The sequence below is a fragment of the Vipera berus genome (assembly GCF_964194415.1).
Source record: "Vipera berus genome assembly, chromosome: 11".
Lineage (NCBI taxonomy): Eukaryota > Metazoa > Chordata > Lepidosauria > Squamata > Viperidae > Vipera > Vipera berus.
Genome location: NC_138214.1, coordinates 3,093,172 through 3,108,120, shown reverse-complemented (window position 1 = coordinate 3,108,120; position 14,949 = coordinate 3,093,172). Strand labels below are relative to the sequence as shown.

The window sequence follows — 14,949 nt, the reverse complement described above, 5'->3', positions numbered from 1 at the left end:
GATGTGAGTTCCCTTTGCAGATTGGCTTAATCTGTTCTAAACAAATGAAAGCTATCCCAGTTTATATCCAGGACTCATGTACAAAATGTGATACAATTTCCAATGTTCTCCACTGCTAAAATATAACTAGAATACTTCATTCTCCTGGGTAATTCTGCAATGAGAAAAGCAGTGCTCATAAAATAAGGAAATTTGGTGCCTACGGTTGCATGTTTTCATTGTTCCATGTTTTATCTTTGGATGCATATTCTCTGAAATAATTATTGGTCTTCAACATGTGATGGTTCTTTCCTAAAGCTCTTCTTCAACATTCACCAAATGGTTGATTGATAAGATTGTCTTCTTCTACCTGAATATTTATCCTTAGATATTCCCTTCAAGGTCTTCTTCTTCTAGATGGGCCACATCTGAGAAGTTTGGTGTCACAAATCAGACGCAGGAAACTATCACGAGGCCACAGTGATGTTAACTCATTGTTTCTCAACTTCGACAACTTTTAAGATGTGTGGACTTCAGCTCCCAAAATTCCCTAGCCAGCCATGCTGGCTAGGAAATTCTGAGAGTTGAAGTCCACACACCTTAAAGTGCTGTCTGGAGAATTCTAGGAGTTGAAGTCCACCCATCTTCAAGATGCCAAGGTTGACAAATATTGCTCTGAACAATTGCTCGCTGAAGAGTTATACCTCCTGCCAAATGATGCATTGCCACCTAATGTGAAAAGTACACAAAATGTGGCCTTTTGTGTATTGTCTCAATGAAATCTAATTACACCTCTTTACTGTTGTGTTTGTTTGCTGGTTGCAAAGAGAAGAGGCTATCCAGGACTGCTGAGGTCTCTCTCTCTAAGGCCTGAGAAGGCTGGAAACACAATTACAAGAACATAAACAGCCATAATTGTATGCTAAATGCCTTTTGAAAAAGCTGAGTGTTTCTTAGCTCAAACTCCCACTTGCTGAGATGTTAGAACAAACAGTACATTAGTGAACACAGGAATGAGGAGGAAGGAAGAGGAAAAACCTTATAGCTGGTTTCCTATTTGTAGCTCTGGGGTTGAGCGGTGGGTTCCTTGATGCTCTCTGAGCTTGGTGGTTTCATAGCCCAACTAGGTAACATCATCAATGCTAGAAGGGAGGGGGGTTTGTGGAGTGGAGAAGAACGGGAGGGGGAGGAGGAGGGGAGGAGGAGGACTGTGGGATTCTTGGTGCTCTCTGAGCTTGGTGGGGTTTCTGCAGATGTTTCATGACCCAGCTGGGGAATATCATCAGTGCTAGAAGGGAGTGGGGTTTAGTCTCATTAATGATGATGTTCCCTAGCTGGGTCATGGAACATCTGCAAGAAAACCCTCAAACTACCAAGGACCAAGGACCCCAGAGTAAGGAAGTATTTAAAGAAAATGAGAAGCTGTTAGAACATTTTATGAAATCTGTATCCTGAAATCTGCTTATGGGAGGAAACTGACATGTGGTACACCATAAAAATGGATACTCGGTACATATGTGTGTGGGTGTATACATATATGCATACATAGACATCTCAACCCATCCACTGTGGAGAGACACAAAAGCTCATTTTCACCTCCTAACCTCTCTCAACTAAATGCTGTGCCCCTGTGGTTAGCACACACCACAGAACAACAGAAAGTTTCACATCTGTTCAAAACAGGCCAACTTCCTCTTTCTACTGGAACAGGTGGTCAAAGCGAAGCCTCCCCAAAACAGCTAAGCTATTTTGGGGCTGTATTTATTTGTTCGTTTTTCCCACCACCACCCCTTAACCTAAAACCTCAAGTGAGCATCAGCCCGCATCGTCTCGCCTTCATCCGGAAGATCAAAGCTGGTCAATCAAACCCCCCAAGCAGCTCTGCAATCAGGGAGGTGAACCCCAGAAGTTTGCAGAGTCAGCTGCAAGTCAATTAGGTATCTAAAATGGTGAATGAGTGCAAAGGGTGGTGCTCAATCACCGTGTGGTCCCATGGTGCTGCGAGAAAAAAAATCACGCAGGAAGGCCGTTGAGTTCCCAGTTTAAATTGAGATTTGAAGCAATTGGTCCACTGCCTAAGGTGAGCCACTCCTCCAGGCTTCAGCATGGGGCCAGGGATACTAGCCTACTGTGGCATGCTATCTGTCAGGCCCCAAGATCCAAGCAAGACATCTGGAATTACTTCTGAGTACTACCCTTTATTGTTCCTCCCCCTGTAGAGACAAATCTTGCCAAACTAATACCCTGAGAACTTCTAGGGAGGAGCCTTCTTAAACCTCTTCTCCCAACAAGGCAGACTTTCCCTCTCTCCTGGGAATCCAGACTGCATTCCACCACACAAGTCACAATGGAAAGAAATTTGCAATGGGATCATCTTTCACCTCGATTTTCCATGAAACCTGCAAAAATGGGTAACAATTCAAATATATGATCCAGCCAAGATGGCTACTAACAGTCCAGGTTGGGCCTGCTATGGAGGCCCACTAACATTTGTCACAACCATGAAAAACTGGTGTCTACCTTGTTTTTGTCCCTAGACAGCAAAAATTCCAGCAAGTACTGGAACGCATAACGCCAGACATGTCGTTAGAAGGCAAAACCACAAAACTGCTTCTCACTTATGCAGTAGAATTCATTGGAGAAAGCAATTATGTTTGGAAGAGTTAGCGGTAAAAGGAAAACCTGGCCATCAAAGAACATGGTGGCTGGACACCATCCAAGTTGACAGCAGCCAAAGCATAGAACAACTCAAGTAGTGCAAGTTCGAAAGATGTGGAGAGACCTGGCCCATAAAATCACCAAGGGTCAGCCACAACTGAACGGATAACATCAGCATCACCTTGTCTCAACAGAAAGCCAACTGACAAATCCTACTGGCCTTATCTCTTCTTAGGAGTGAAGTCAGGATTGTATCATCCATGAACCTGGCTCCTCGACAAGTTGGCCGTTGTCAGTTCTTGCAACTTCGACCTGATCTACTCACCCTTCACTTATGTTGTGCAGCCACTTAAGCCAGACCATTTACTAAGAGACAAGCAGCAGATTTTATGGTGCCACATCTGTCCGATCACTTTAAAGATTTTATGGGTCACACATCGCTAAACCTCTCTGCAGCAATTCTGCAGGTCTTTGTTAACCCCAGCGAAACGATTCCCTCTCAAGTGACAAGGACAGAACTGTTTGACACTTTGGGTTCCAAAAAACACTTGCCTATCCCCTTTGGGGCAACCCCCCCCCAATGAATGTTGTTTTTATTTTTATTTTGAAATCCGTTGTCTTGTCCACCATAGTTCAAAGGACAAAACACAAGTGATCTGCAACAGCCAGAAGAGAAATACGGGACCACATAAAAAATCTTGGTAGCTCACCTCTCCCTACGTGTGCAAAAATAGCTTTCCCAAACCTAACTGATTGCCACATTTCAGGTAAAACCATTTTAAATAGCCCCCAAAAGGAGCATGCACCCTTTCCTTTACATCACCCCAAAGAGCAAGAGATGAGGGAGGAACTCAGGTAAGATCTATCAGAAGCCATCAGTCGCCTGAACACCGGATATTATGAAGTTAAACCCAAACTAAGGTGCTAAAGAACGAGCTTGAGAATAAATGCCCCACTAAATTTCTCGGAATATCATGATGTTATCTGACAGTATTCTGCATCCTTCTAGCTGGCTGGGGGGAAAACTCCCGTTGCTTAGTGTGATGCATTGACACAGCTATTGTGGTTCGCAAGTCCTCCTCCTCCTCCTCCTCCTCCTCCTCCTCCTCCTCCTCCTCTTCTTCCTTTTTTCCTGCCTTTTTTAATATAACAAGCAATGAGAGAAAGAGAGAGGGAAGGAGGGAGGGAAGGAGACACCAAAGTCACCTATGGCGTCTTCTAATGGCCATAGAATTGCAACTATTTTTTTTTTAAAAAATGTTTTTATTACCTCTGTGTCTATGCCATTTCAGCCATATGGCTTAGCACTGTGGCTTAATCCAATAAACGATGGTGAAGCAAATGAGATGTCAGTGCAATATGTGAACCCTTGATCTCCTTGTTGCAAGCCAACATTTTTTTAACAGGTAGGAGGAAAAAACAAACAAATCTGGAATCTCCTGCGAAGCAAGATCTAAAATCTGCTAATGTTCCCTTTGCTCCTTAGAATCAGACTAGAAAAAGAGTGAAGGTTTCTGGGTCCCTTTAGCTCAACAAGGCCAGTGAAACAATTCACAGGATTATACCTTTTGCAAATGCCATCTGTTCTCACTTAGTACGGTTAAGCAAAAGACAGGATTTGACAGGATATATATATATAAAGGTTCCTCTGCACTTGCGTGCTAGTCGTTTCCGACTCTAGTCGTGCTCATCTCCGTTTCAAAGCCGAAGAGCCAGCGCTTGTCCGAGGACGTCTCCGTGGTCATGTGGCCAGCATGACTAGACGCCAAAGGCGCACGGAACGCTGTTACCTTCCCACCGTAGTGGTCCCTATTTTTCTACTTGCGTTTTTACGTGCTTTCGAACTGCTAGGTTGGCAGAAGCTGGGACGAGTAACAGGCGCTCACTCTGTTACGCGGTGCTCGGGATTCGACCCACCAAACTGCCGACCTTCTGATCGACAAGCTCAGTATCCTAACCCACTGAGCCACCGCGTCCCTTTCCTTGGCTTCTTACATATTCACAAACAAGAATAAAGAAAGAAAATAAGAACATGGACAGCTTCCCAAACTTGAAAAAAGACTCTGGGGAGAAGGTCCTTTTTTTTAGATGCTTCCTGGGGACTTTATAGAAATATGGAAGCCAGAAAAACTACCACTGCTCCTTTAGTACTCCAGTAGGGAAGTATATATGCTGTGTGCAGAAGTCGCAGGTATTCAGATTTGAAACCTGTCAAGATATTCCTATTTATGAAGCGTACATGGGAGGGAAGGAGCTGAGGTCACTTTGGGCAGTCCAGAGAACTTGGGTACCTCTCCTTGAAGTCTGACTGCAGACCATTCTGATTGTGGCTTATGGAAATTATAGCTCCAAATATCTGGGAAGCAAAGGTGGATTCCCTCCTCCGTCTTAGGGAATAAGCTTCATTGAAGTTTCATTGGGCTGTGAATTACTCAGCTGACCAACATCCATACATATCTCAGTTTGGGTTTGCAGCTTTGTTAAAAGTTGGCCAAAGAAGACTTCTAATCCTTGCTGCTAAGACACTTGCTTCTTTTGCCCTGCTCTCTTTCTCCCCCTTCTTCATGTCATCCTTTTATCCCTATGACATCTCTATTAGTCTGCCAATAATTAGGGTCAGACAGCCTGTGGCCAAGAGACACCAGAGCAATTTCAACAAGTGATTAGTAAGCACCATTCACCAGTTGTCCTTTAAGAGAAGAAGCTTTTTTGCGTTTCTGTTTTCATCTATTCCTCCAGGCTTCCGTCTGGCCATTGTAGCACACTGAAACTGCAGCTATTTTTAAATAAATATTTGCTTAAGCTAACCAAAACTCATAACATACAGAAGTTCTAATACTTTACACCCACACACCATGAAGCCCTGAAGCTGGGAGGAGTTTGTCAACTCCATCAAAGAGAGGTCCGTTAGTGCCACAAGGGCAGGTCTTTATGGTGGAGACCAGTGGTTAGATGGAACAAAGCAGGAAGCCCATAAGAGAGGAGACAAGGATTATGGGTCTAAAGAAGCAAAAAAAAGGGCGAACTCCCCAAAGGAGGGGAGGCTTCAGCCAACAAACACCATGATGTCTTCTATCAAAGCTGATTGAATCAACCTCAGGGGAAAGATGAGAACTGAGGCAGAAGATACTTAGATTCTATTATAGCAGTATCCCCCAATTTGGTGAATATACCTTTCAAGGTACATGGCAGGGGTAGGCAACCTTGGCTCTTTTATGACTCGTGGACTTCATCTCCCAGAATTCCTAAGCCAGCCATGCTGGCTCAGGAATTCTGGGAGTTGAAGTCCACGAGTCATAAAAGAGCCAAGGTTGCCTACCGCTGGTATATGGCAACCGCCTTTCTCAGCTAATACATTTGAATGCAGAAAATTATAATTCTGGCTTAAAGCTGAGGCTGTCTACATTATGAATCAAAATTGTGGGTCATCCAGAATAATGTTGCCCAATCTGGGTAACTTCCAGGCAAATGGACTTCATCTCCCACAATGCTTAGCAAGTAGCCTGCAGAATATTAGGGGTTGCAGTCCAACAACATCTGGAGGGCTAGATTACCCACGGTAATCTAGTCCTGGGTCTTCTCCTTGGCTCCGCTTCAACATGCCGAGACTGTGATGCAAACCATGTGAATTTCTACTAGCAGCAAATACTTGGTGCATGACAGCACACTTCTTACTCTGCTTCCATAGCCCTGTTAATTTCTGTGGGGAATTGCAGGCCCATAATTCAGCCAATAGCTATAAAAAATCATCCAGAATAAGCCTCCCTAAAAGCATATTCTCTCTACCTACGTGCAGGCACACCACTCGATAGTTCAATCTTTTGCAAGGGGCCTCAGGGATTTCTTTATTTTTAAGAATTGCAACCTCCTCCAATTACTTATTAGCAAAAAATTTCAGCTGTTGCTGCCCCCACTTTTGCCATTTCAATGCATCAAGATCTCCTGTTTACAAAAGATGGAGATCCAGTTCTGGTTCAACATTCTTTGCCATCCTAGGAAGAATGTAATAAATTACAGTAGAATCTCTCCCCCCCACACACACACACTTCTCTTCCTGCCTGCCCCACCCCTAGTCCTGCAACCAAACCATTTTATTTTATTTAATTAACTTAGTTTCAATTGCTTATTTGGACAGATCTTAATCCATTAACTACATACCATGAGTCTGGTAAGTCTTTCTTTCTTTCTTTCTTTCTTTCTTTCTTTCTTTCTTTCTTTCTTTCTTTCTTTCTTTCTTTCTTTCTTTCTCTTATCTTCTTTCTTTCTTTCTTTCTTTCTCTTTCTTTTTCTTCTTTCTTTCTTTCTTTCTTTTTCTCTCTCTTATCCTCCTTCCTTCCTTCCTTCCTTCCTTCCTTCCTTCCTTCCTTCCTTCCTTCCTTCCTTCCTTCCTTCCTTCCTTCCTTTTTTCTTTTATCCTCATCAAAATAAAATAAATCCAAAAGAAACTGCAGTTCTTCAATCATAATTTGGGGGCGGGCGGGGAATAATCTGTCAAATAAATTAAGCTCTGAAATATAAACTCAAACTTTCGGTGACTTCCACGTGCCTTGTGTGACAACTGCACACTTCCCTTTACTTTCTCCTTCCAGAACCAAAGGGGTAGATTTGGCTATGCCCGCATAGGTACCAGTTAATTATTGCTAAATAATTTACTAAAATGACCAAATAAAATAAAACATATTATCAACAAAGCACCTAATGCAATCTTTTGTAGATGTAGGTTCATGATCACAGTCTGATCAAGACTTTGGAGCAAGTAAGGAAAATTGGAGAATGGGAATATTCTATGGATGGGCTATGACTGGATGAGGTCCACAGATGGATTTTCCTGCTCCTGGTTCAGGAAATCTGTTTGGCTCCCAATCCCTGTGCAGAAAGGAATCTAACTTTGGACAATGATCTGGTCTGCACTCTATAGACCCTCCCCCCAGCCAACCCCTTGTCCTTTTTATTTACCAACGCATTTGGTGAGTTTAAGCTCCTTCTATAAATGCTTATTTTCTCAGTTTGATGTAATTGGTCTACTGTTGGTGCCCTATGTAAATCAAGTTCTTTTAAAATCGTGCCTCCCAAAACAAGAAGAAACAAAAAACGGCTAGCTTTTAAGAGAAGGACTCAGTTCATTTTAACATTAGGAAGAGAGTGGTTTCTTGCCTGCCTTTTTTTTGCTCCTTAATTGAAAGCCAGCAGTTGGGAATTCTGGGAGTTGAAGTTCAGGCTTTCACCAACAGCTGTGCTTCATCTTCTTGTCTCCTAAAGCATCATTAAATTCTCCAGCACTGACCCACTTTTCCCAGAAGGCCTGTCAAATTGCATCAGTCTTACTCCCAAGGAATCTGTCCAGGATTGCACAGTAACCTATTAGATGGCATTCCGTACCACAGCGGTGTAAGAGAAGTCCACCATAACAATATACTACTAACAAGGAATTGTGTTCCGAAGGAGATAATTTCTTTATTCAAGGTCCATCGCTCCAAGTCCTGTTTAAGCTCAAATATGATGTTCTAGCGTTTCTTTTCCTTTATGCTTCAGCACCATTTTTATCACCAAAGTTTGGATGAGCATCCAAAGATAAAGAAGGGGTTTAAGATAGAGAATTTGCAGGATAATTGATTTATCTCTTGATGGATGCTTAGATTTTAGGACATCCTAAAGTTACACCCCCATAATTTCTTACATAGCTGTCACAGGAGGCAAAGGTGAAGGAGTTCCTGCAGATTTTACTCCATTAGTTGTTGCCAACTACAGGGGCTGTGCTCATCTTAGTTTCAAGGTCATTGAGCCAGCGCTGGCAAAGACATTTCCACAGTCCTGTGGCCAGCATGATGTCATGGAGCGCTGTTACCTTCCCATCGAAGTGGTACCTATTTATCCACTCGCATGCTTTTGAACTGCTAGGTAGGAAGGAGGTGGAGCGAGGACAGGAGCTCACCCCATCACGTGGAGCTCGAACCACTTAACCACAGCGCTGCCCCATTGTCATAGGAGGGCAAGAGGGAAAATGACATCGTTGGGAGGGATGAGGCCATTGTCCAAGTGATGCTAGCAATGTCATTTGCACCTTTTGGGTGAAGGTCTCATGACTCACCCAGCGATCCTGTGGCTTCTACTGAATGCTTTCACCGATAGCATTTCCAAAGGAAATTGAGCAGCTGTTGTGCGGAATGGAAATCAGAGTGATCTGATATGAGATGGGTAGCAAATAAATTTCATAGCAAATGAAATAAACAAATAACAGAATGACAGAGTTGGAAGGGACATTGGAGGTCTTCTAGTCCAACCCCCTGCTCAGGCTGTATACCCTTTATTCTTCTGGACAATGGCTGTCTAACCTTCAAATCTTCCAGCAATGAATGGTGTGAGAGAGAGAGAGAGAGAGAGAGAGAGAGAGAGAGAGAGAGAGAGAGAGAGAGAGAGAGAGAGAGAGAGAGAGAGAGAGAGAGAGAGAGAGAGAGAGAGAGAGAGAGAGTATCCTAAGTATCCTAAAACTGATCTTATTTATACAGCTCTTCCTCGGCCTTCCCAAAAATCTTAAATCTGCAACCCCAGTCTACAACACGCCTTAAAATCTCATAAGCACCTTGGAGCGGAGATCAGTTGTGTGTCAACCTCATCAGGCTACATTATACAACTGAGGGGTGATAATGGCCAAAATGGATATCACATTAATGGAGGATCTTGGGCTCCCCTGAAGCCACCTGGAGCCCTGGGCAGATCCTGCTCCCCGAAGGCTTGTCCTGACTCAGAAGGCTGGCTTGAGACGGCTGTGTGTATTCAAACTGAGCTTTGAAGTTGGGGAAATTGGTGCCACCCCTGCACGAGCTGATCTGAACATCAAAGTCAACTTTTCCTCACACTCTTGTTCAGCGGCCTCTGTTTGCCACCCAGTGAATTCAGGGTGGTCTTTTTCAGGAACCTGAACAAAACAACAATGGAGGTTTCTTCTGCAACTGGCAACGGAGCCATCAATCTTGCAAGCGCTGACTTTCTGTTCCCCGAGCTGGTTATATTTAGAAAGGACTATCTGCATATTCTGCTTTTCAGAGCGTGACACAAGATGCGGCCCTTCCTACCTATCCAGCAACGAAGCAAATCCAAGCCCCAGCTCTCTGCCCCAAACAATCCCAGCTCTCGCCCAAATAGACCTTCCTGGAAATTTAAAACGATCCTTTCCTCTCCCAGAGTCCACATGTCTCTGGATGTACCACCAAAATTGAGGCCTGGCTATTGTGTCAATCTTCCGCAAGAGTTTTCAACCCATCAACCTATGTTGTTGTTTGAGGTACCGTCTTGGTGCAGGTAGCCCTTGACTTACAACTCTTCATTTAGCGACTGTTCAAAGTTACGACAGCCCTGAAAAAAAGGTGACTTAGGAGCAGTGGTGGGATTCAAATCCTTGAACATCTGGGTGGATGTTCTCTGCGTGGATGCAGGCCTGGGCCTCTGAGGCCTAGACTTGACTTCCGGAAGTGACATCCACACACTTCTGGTCGGCTGTTCTAGGCCTGAGAGACTTCCTCCAGGCCTCTGGGGCCTAGAACGGACTTCCAGAAGCAGCATGAGTTCAGCCGGTTCTCGGAACTCAACAAAATTTAGCTACCAGTTCTACCGAACCGTTGGGAACCGGCTGAATCCCACCACTGCTTAGGACCATTTTCCACACTTATGACTGTTGCAGCATCCCCATGGTCACATGATCAAAATTCAGATGCTGGGCAACGGACTCGTATTTATGAGATGTCCCGGGGGTCACGTGATTCCCCTTTTGCGACCTTTTGACAAGCGAAGTCAAGGTTGTAAAATGGGGCAAAAGTCACTTAGCAAGGGTCTCATTTAGCAACAGCAATTTTGGGCTAATCAATTGCCATCGTAAGTTGAGGACTACTTGTATTCTAACATTGGACAAAAGACAGTTTCCACAGCTTCCCCGTGGCACTAATTAGATTGCAAACGTCCGAAATCTCTCTGATGCTAAAGCTTTTGGTGCTATTTTACTGAGAATGCAGCCCCATTTATACATAGGGAAAAGTTTTCTGGATGTCAGCGGGACCCCTTGCAATGAAGCTGGGAAGGCTTAAAAAGCCACATTGCAGGGCAAAATACTTCCTCCTATACATGAAATTGTACCATAAGCTGGTTTGGTCAGAATACTTAAGTGGAGACGTGGAGTCACCATCACCAATAAGCTTAAATCTTCTTCAAGTCAGATTCAACCTCTGAGGCCTTCATGCGCAGGTCCATATGGCTTGGTCAGGAAGATATGCAAGAGGTTGGCTGTGTTCATCTTCTGAGGATGTTTTTTTTAAGCTTCCCAGTCTAACCAGCTATAATTTCCAGATGGTTTTCCACCAAAGGACGTACCTGCTGAACTTTTCCCAAATTAACCAAGGTCATCTAGATGCCCTCGCTTAGCCAACGCACGACATGGCTGCAAAGTCCAGTCTCCAAAATGGATTACCCACCAGGCTCGGGTAGGCTAGGCCACCAACCCAGTCCGATTCAATCTGAGGACTTTTTGTCTCTCACCGCAACCCAGAAAACCCAGAATTGAGGATTTCTTTAGTCCGTGCTGGGAAACAGACCCAAGCAGAAGGATAAATTCTTCAACACCCCCCACCTTTCCTCCTGAAGATTAAATGCCACCGAGGAAAGCAAACAATATCTGGCCAGATAATCTGAAGCCTCATAAGCACCTTTGGCCATCTCTGAAATCAAAGGCTAGGCGAGACCATCTTTTCCCCACCACCACACAAAACACCTTTTGAACATTCACCATCTGATCAGTTACAAAAAATACCCGCGTCAGACTCGATAAACAAGGGAACATGCTTTGCTTTTTCAGATGACACCTCCATGCTTGGTTGTAACAGCTTCTATTAAATTAATGATGTTACCCACACCATAAATTAGGCAAATTGTATGCAAATACTGTTTGAGTAGCAATACAGCGGTTATCAGCTGTCTGCGAAAATAAATTAGTTTGGCAGGGTAAAGATACTGTGGAGCGGCATATTTAATTGAGTGCTAATTTTATTGTGATTATTACTTTTAAGTAACAACAGCGTGGTTATTAAGCAACATAATGTGATGGGTTTACACAGAACTGATAAAAAACTATTCCTCAAACCCACTGCGCTGGCAGGAAGATTCCGATATGGAGTAATTTATGGTTTCCATAAATGGCTGGCTTTTTTTTTTAGGTGCTGTGAAAAATAAACTACAATAAAATAAATACAACTTGACACATTTTAGGGAATTCCCAGCCAGGCAGCTACAGCGTGTTTGGCAAAATGTCAGGAGCAGCTTTACCGGCAAAGGTGTTCCTTTCTCTCTCTCTTTTTTTTTAAAAGGTGATGATTGTGACTCACAATTCATAACAACTCCACAAATCAGCAAAACACCTAAGCCAACACCTTCCAGGCATTTGCAAAGCGGACCTGCCAAAATACCCGCTTCTTTTAATTCCTTCCTTCCTTTTTAACTTTGTGAACAATCTGCAGCCTCATTGGAAGGGACACAGTCTGGATCCCATTTTATAATTATTATTTATTATCCGTCTCATGATTATTTCCCCCAGTCTCCAGGAAAAACACAAATTACGACACACTTGTTCGCTTGGCAAACTCCAACATCAAGCAAGCCCAAATACTGGCAAAGATCGTTCCAAATTATTTCCCAGGCATCCAAGCATCCCTGTTTCCCCCCCCCCCCGAGTTCAAAACTGTTTTTTGCAAAATAATAATAATAATAATAATAGTAATTTTTTTAAAAAAAACCAAAAATAAAATAAAAATCGGCGTCTCCACACACGGAATCCGACCAACCTGAGGTCTTGAAATATCTGGGCATAACTTAAGCTCAGCTATTTGCGAGGTGGGGCGCGCGGGCTGTAGGAAAAGAAGTTCCCCATTTTTGCAAAAACCACATTTCTCTTCTCCCCTCCCCCCCCAAAAGCTCACAACATTTTTCAACTCTCTGTATTTTCAAGACTTTTTTTTTTAAGTTGAAAAGAAGGGCGTTTCGGAGCGGGGAACCGGATGGAAAGATGGGATCCCGCAGACCACTTTTTTGTTTTTTTTTTGTTTTTGCACCGGGGCCGCATTTTTGCAAAAGCAACCTGCGGGAAATGCAAAGGGTCGGGGGGGGGGATGGAGGGGAGGGGTTGTCTCCCGGGGATCCGTTCCTCTTCATTTCGGGAAGGGAGGGGCAGGTCGACCTGCTCCAACTTGGGTTCAAGGGCGCAGCAGCGGCGGATGGGCATAGGAGGGCGAGGAGGGGAGGGGGGGTCAGTGTGTGTGTGTGTGTGTGTGTGTGTGTGTGTGTGTGTGTGTGTTGGGAGGGGAGGAAAAGTCCCTAAACACCCCTCCCCCCCTCCTTTCTCCAGGGAACGCCGCCCGCTTCCCAAGAAGACCGCTGGGAACTTGGAACATCCCGCGAAAGGAGACCCCCGTGCGCGCCACGACGCGCGGCTCGGCTCGGCTCGGAACGGCTCGGCCCGGGCTGTTGCTGCTGCTGCTGCCGCCTGGGAGAGTTTTCTTTCTCGGCCAAGCCAACGCGAAATCAAAGAGAGCCCGACAGAAAGAAAGAGGGAGATGGCTGGGGCGTGGGGGGTGGAGGAATGATAGATGCAACAAAGGGTTCTCAAATCTGGCTTTGGAAAGACCTAGAGGGCTGGTCGCGGGGGGGGGGGTTTATCCCCCTCCCCTTCTAATTCATACAACCCCCCCACCCTCTTCCAAAGCAGACCCCGGGGGGCATGCTGCGCATCCTCCCGGCGCTGGCACCCCAACCCATCCTCCCCTGCTTCCCTCGCGGCCGGCGTGTGGCTACCTACCACTGCGGTTCCAGATCCCAGTCCCTGAAAAAGTCGAATAGATCCATCGCGGGCGACCGCCGAGCCAGGCGCCGCCCCCGCTTCTCCTCCGCCGGGCTAGGCGAAGGCTCCGGGGCAGGGCTGCAGCGGCGGCGGCGAGGAGGAGGAAGAGGAGGAGGAGGAGGAGGAGGAGGAGGAGGCAGGGGCGGGGGGCGAGGAAGGCATGGGGCAGGCAGGCAGGCAGGCAAGCGAGCCGGGCTGCCTCTGCGCCCAGCCGCCGCGCCGCGCCGCGAGAGGACTGGCCGGCGGTGGGAGGGGAGAGCGAGAAGGCGGTCGCCGCCGCCGCCTGCTCGGGGAGCGGGGCTGCCTCCTGCCGCCTGGCTGGCTGGCTGGGGAAGCTGAAGCCACCGCTCAGCTGAAGGGGAGGAGCGAGGAGGAGGAGGAGGAGGAGGAGGAGGAGGAGGAAAAAGAAGAAGGGGCAGGGGCGCGTTCCCACGTAGGGAAGACACGCGTCTGCAGCCTGGTCGTCGGGCTCCGCCCCGCTCTCGGCCGAGGGGCGGCGCCAGGGAGCAGCGTAGCTCTCCAGGGTTCTTCTGCCCGCCCCCTCCCCACCCCACGCTTTTCTCCCCGAAGGAAACAAAAGCCGCGTCGTCTGAACTGCTTCTCAAGCAGTCCAGAGGAGGGGAGGAACTCGCTTCCCGTGCGAGCTGACCCTTCCCCAAGGCCGGCTTCTTCCAAGAGGACAAAAACACAGCTACCCTCCTTGCTAGATATGGGGGGGGGGTGTTTGTGGTCTCCCTGGGGTCTGGGAATGTGGGAGCTGAAGTCCCCCTCTCCCCCCCCCCCCGTTTGGGGACGACTGGTTGGCAAGGTAGGAAAGCTCTTCCTGGGGGAGAAAGTCTTCTTGGGCCCCCATTCCGAGGACCTGGGCAAGTGCTTGTGTTGTGTGAATGCAGTGTTGGGTCGTCCAGCTTAGGTGTCTCAAAGTGACCATCGTTACCTGAGTTGGGATGAAATATTAATGTACAGATTGAGTAGTGGTTCCATCCACACCTTACCCAAAGCCAAGGTGAAACCAGGGTCTGTTATAGCAGACAGAGTTTTTCTCAAAAGATAGGCTGAGTGACCCAACAATTCCTCTATTTCATAGAGAAACTGCTCTCATTTGAATCCAAAACTCAGAGAAATTCTCAACCACCTGGTAAGTTACAGGTTCAGAACTGAGAACGGCTAAAGCTAAATACAGATTTGGCTGGTTAGGTATCCGAGGCTCTTAAGAAACCAGCGTTTTGTTCCGATGGAAATTTAATTCAACAAACATTGCAGACGCTTTGCTTACTGGCTTATTTATCAGCTATGGGAGGGGTGGGAAAAGCTTTGATCCACTGCTTTATCTATTTGTTTGTTTTTCTTTTCTTTTCTTTTCTTGCCTGGAATCAGATCCAGACATTTCTTCTTCGTGAAGAGTGACAATCTGTCAAGCTATGCCTTTCAAATTG

At 45.9% G+C, this 14,949-nt stretch overlaps 1 protein-coding gene across 1 annotated transcript in view; it reads right to left on the bottom strand.

Moving 5' to 3' along the window:
• Positions 1-13,641, bottom strand: part of AFF2 (ALF transcription elongation factor 2) — a 217,356-nt gene extending 203,715 nt beyond the window's left edge. The window contains exon 1 of the mRNA XM_081336915.1: positions 13,472-13,641. Within this exon, the coding sequence (XP_081193041.1) occupies positions 13,472-13,518 (47 nt within the window). The 5' untranslated portion in view covers positions 13,519-13,641. The remainder of the gene's footprint in view (positions 1-13,471) is intronic.
• Positions 13,642-14,949: the final 1,308 nt, after the last annotated feature.